General features: G+C 41.3%; 1 protein-coding gene across 1 annotated transcript; it reads left to right on the top strand.

The window, feature by feature from the left end:
- Nucleotides 1-1,610: 1,610 nt before the first annotated feature.
- Nucleotides 1,611-4,193, top strand: LOC124848045 (uncharacterized). The gene has a single exon (XM_047325652.2). The coding sequence runs from the start codon at nucleotides 1,611-1,613 to the stop codon at nucleotides 4,191-4,193; it is 2,583 nt and encodes an 860-aa protein (XP_047181608.2).
- Nucleotides 4,194-4,413: the final 220 nt, after the last annotated feature.

Genomic DNA, 4,413 nt, shown 5'->3' on the forward strand with positions numbered 1-4,413 from the left:
AGTTTTGAGCTATAAGTAATGATTTGGCATAAGTTATTGATAACGGTAATTTTTACCATTATCTTTGAACCAATTCTTGTACCAAATCTACCCTTTTTAAGCTTGAAACATGTTTAATCCTCCATTATCTTCTATGTTTGCGAATAAGTCTAGCTTAAGCGTTACATACAAGTTTTCTTCATTAATTCCTCAAATTTGTAGGCGAATTGCAAGCGTTTAGAGAAGTACTGTATTTACCAAGAATGGGAGCAAGAAAAGGATTCAAAAGCAGGATCTGATGGAGCAGGAAAGGAAGTTCACGCCTAAGAGCCCAAGAAGAAGGAGGAAAAATGCCAATTTCTGCGCAAGCCTCGCGCCCGGGCGCGACCAAGAGGGCGCCCGGGCGCGCCCATCTGCGAAAGCTTCGCGCCTGGGCGCGACCAAGAGGGCGCCCGGGCGCGACCATTTGCGCGAGCTCCGCGCCTGGGCGCGAGAAAGAGGGCGCCCGGGCGCGACCTTCTGCGAGAGCTTCGCGCCTGGGCGCGACTGAGGAGGGCGCCCGGGCGCGAACTCTGCTGACCTGGAACCCTAGATCTATTTAAAGCATTCTGTAACTGAGGGTGGTATCTTCTTGGCGGCTGAAGCTTGGAACACCATTTTCGGACCTAAGGGAGCTGGTTTTGGGCAGTGGAAACTCTCCATCCTTCCTCCTTGGATCCCCATTCTTCCATTTTTCTCCATTGTAAGCTCAAGTTCTCCATGACTATGGAGAACTAATTTCATTTTGTTGGGGAATGATGTAGTTACGAAACTTTCATGTAAAATGCACTTGAGTTTAATGAATTTAAGCTTCCTTCAATTGATTGTGAGTGTTTAATTTCCTTCTCTTAAAGCTTGTTGTGACTTGATCAACCATAACATGATTCTAAGATTTGCTAGATATTGGAAAGTATTGTGTGGGTCTTGAACTGGAATTAACACCTAAAGGAGATTGTATCTAGGAATGGAGCTTGATGCTTTAGTTGTCTTAAACCTTTAATCGTAATGCAGATGAACTTTCTAGGTTACCAAGGAATTGGGATTGAAAGAAGTGAGTCTAGGCTTTTTCTACCAAGGAATTGGGTCTAAGTATAATTGGAAGGTTGACAAACGCAATTAATTGATGAAGTAGTGATGTGCATTTGCATGATAGTGTAGTAATTACAATCATTCTCCAACATCTCATCCATATTGTTTCATTATCCATTAACCATTTTCCAATCTTTTAGCCTCTAAGACGTTCATTTTATCACTTATATTTGAATTGAAATTTTATTACACTTGAATCATACCAAAATGATGTATTCTTAGTCTAAGTTAGTTAACTTATTATACGGTTTTAAGGTATTACACGAGTCTCTTGGGAAACGATATCCGGTCTTACCGGTTTTATTACTTTGAACGATTTGGTACACTTGCCAAAGAGTTAACAAGTTTTTGGCGCCGCTGCCGGGGACTCGGTGTTAGTACTTTACTGTTGTGTAATTCTTAACCAACTTAGGCTTTATTCTTATATTCTTTATATTGTGAATAAATTTGTTTTTATTGATCTTAAAGTTAATCTTGTGCTCTAGTATTGTTGCTTTTAGTGAATGCAGAGAAAAATTCGTACTAGAAGCACACCATCACTTGAACCTCTTCTATTGGATCCTGAAGTTGAAAAGACAGCAAGAAGAAACAATAGCCAAAGAAGGAGAGAAAACAGAACTTCGAGAAACATTTCTCCCGCACCTGTAATCTCTGAGCAACCAAACTCTTCCACAGCTCATCAGGAAATGGGGGATATGGGTGACGATATGAATGGCAATGGTGATAGACAAGCAAGGCGCACCTTGGAAGACTACTCTACTTTTGCAGGACCGCTCCACTTTAATAGTATTGCTCGGCCACGGGTAAATGCTGTGAACATGGAAATGAAGCCTGCTCTCATCCATCTGGTGCAGAGTAATCAATTCAATGGTCTATCACACGAGAATCCTTATAATCACTTGGCAACTTTCTTGGAAATTTGCAACACTGTAAAGATCCATCAAGTGCCAGATGAGGCAATAAGGCTCAGCTTATTTCCATTCTCCTTGGGAGGCAATGCGAAGATGTGGCTAAACTCTTTCCCTGAAAATAGTTTCACTACTTGGGAGGATGTTGTGGCAAAATTCCTCAACAAATTCTTCCCACAGTCCAAGGTTAACAAAGGGAAACAGGAGATTTCATCTTTTCAGCAGGATGTCAATGAGACTCTGAGTCAAGCCTGGGACAGATTCAAAGGGCTACTGAGAAAGACACCCACTCATGGGTTTGATGAGCCTACTGTTCTCAACATGTTTTTGGGAGGATTGAGATCCCAAACCAAATTGATGTTAGATGCCTCAGCTGGAGGAAATATCCGTTGGAAGACACCAGAAGAAGCCCATGAGCTAATAGAAAACATGGCTGCAAATGACAGTGAATTGCAGAATGAAAGGGCTCAGCAAAAAGGCGTGTTTCAACTACAATCTCAGGATGCTCTATTAGCCCAAAACAAGATAATGACCCAACAGCTTGAAGCTCTCATGAACAAACTCTCTCAATTGCCAAAAGAACTCCAGAATGTTTCACAAGCCCAACATCAAGGGTGTGAGTTGTGTGGTGGAGAACATGCTAATGGTCATTGTGCTATGCAGGTCAATACCCAAGAAGACGTGAACTATATGGGTAATCAAAACCGTAACAATCAATATAATCAAGGATGGAGACCGCACCCAAGCATGGGCCAAGGACAAGCTGGACCTTCAAACAGACCACCTCAACAACAATACCAACCACACCCCTCTTTATCAGACAGGACCTCTAAATTGGAGGACACTCTTCAACAATTCATGCAAGTATCCATCTCCAACCACAAAAGCACAGAAGCATCCATAAGGAATTTGGAGATACAAATTGGCCAACTGGCCAAGAAGCTAGAAGAAAAACCTGATAAGAGTTTTGGAGCTAATACTGAAACCAACCCAAAGGAGGAGTGCAAGGCAATCACCATAAGAAGTGGCAAGTTGCTAGTGAGTGGGGAGAAAAAGAACTCAGAGGAGCATGAAGAAAGAAAAGATGAAAATGAGACAAAGAGTGAGAAAGAAAAAGAAGAAGAGGATGAGAGAAGAAAAACAAAAGAAAAAGAAGTTGAGAAACCTCTTCCCTACCCACAAATATACTCAAGAAAGGATAAAGAAAAGCAGTTTGGGCGGTTCATGGATATCGTCAAGCAATTGGAGATCAAAATACCCTTGACCGAAGCACTGCAACAAATTCCCGCCTATGCAAAGCACATGAAGCAATTCCTCAACAAGAAAAAGAGGTACTTAGATGAGACAAAGATTGAAGTGCAGGGAAATTGTAGCGCCATCATGCAGAAGACTCTCCCTCCAAAATTTAAAGATCCGGGGAGTTTCACCATCCCGTGCACCATTGGAGACCATGACATAGGGAAGGCTCTTATTGATTTAGGGGCTAGCATCAACATGATGCCTCTCTCTATGCTGAAAAAGATTGGTGGTCTTGAAGCCAAGCCAACAAGAATGATGCTTCAGTTGGCGGATAGATCTATCAAATATCCATTTGGTGTAGTTGAAGATGTGATAATAAAAGTTGATAAGCTCCAATTCCCGGTGGACTTTGTAGTAATGGACATGGAGGAAGATGCAGAAATACCACTCATTCTTGGAAGACCGTTCATGAAGACAGCTAAGGTTGTCATTCATATGGAAGAGGGAATATTGAAAATAAAGGACCAAGATAGAGAAATAACGTTCAATGTCTTCGAAGCTGAGCAACAAAGTCGAGAAAAACAGGCTAGTCTTAAAGCCACGGATGAACTTTTATCAGTGACTAATCTAACAGGGCAAGCTGCCAAGTTGGTCAAGAAAAGTCTTAATTGTTTCTCCCCGAAAGTGAAGAATGAAGAAGAAGATAAGGAAGATGAAAAAGTTCACCAAGGCTCTATTGTGGAAAGTGATGAACCCAAACCTGGCAAACCAGTTAAGCTTAAGAGCAGGGTCTGGGTTATCAAGTCTATCAAAGCAAATGGAGTTCTCGAAATTGAGGCTCCATATTCAAGAAGAGTCAAGTTGGTGATAAGAAAGCTGCTTAGAACATGTTGGTGTCATGAAAGGAAGAAGCACACCAACATCAAAAACCAAACTTAAATGCTTCATCTGTCAAGCTAATGACGTTAAACAAGCGCTTACTGGGAGGCAACCCAGCTTTCTAACCTTCTTTCAGTGTTATTTTGTTATTTGTGTGTGATGTTGATTGTTTGTTTGTGTTTTAGAACTTGTTAAAATTTGTCTGTGAGGATGTATGTTAGTGTGTTGTGTAGCTTGAGATGTTTATTGTGTGATTCTGTTGTATATGGAATTGTTTTAG

Source organism: Vigna umbellata, chromosome 10 (assembly GCF_029865625.1).
Source record: "Vigna umbellata cultivar VRB3 chromosome 10, Vumbellata_1.0, whole genome shotgun sequence".
Classification (NCBI taxonomy): domain Eukaryota; kingdom Viridiplantae; phylum Streptophyta; class Magnoliopsida; order Fabales; family Fabaceae; genus Vigna; species Vigna umbellata.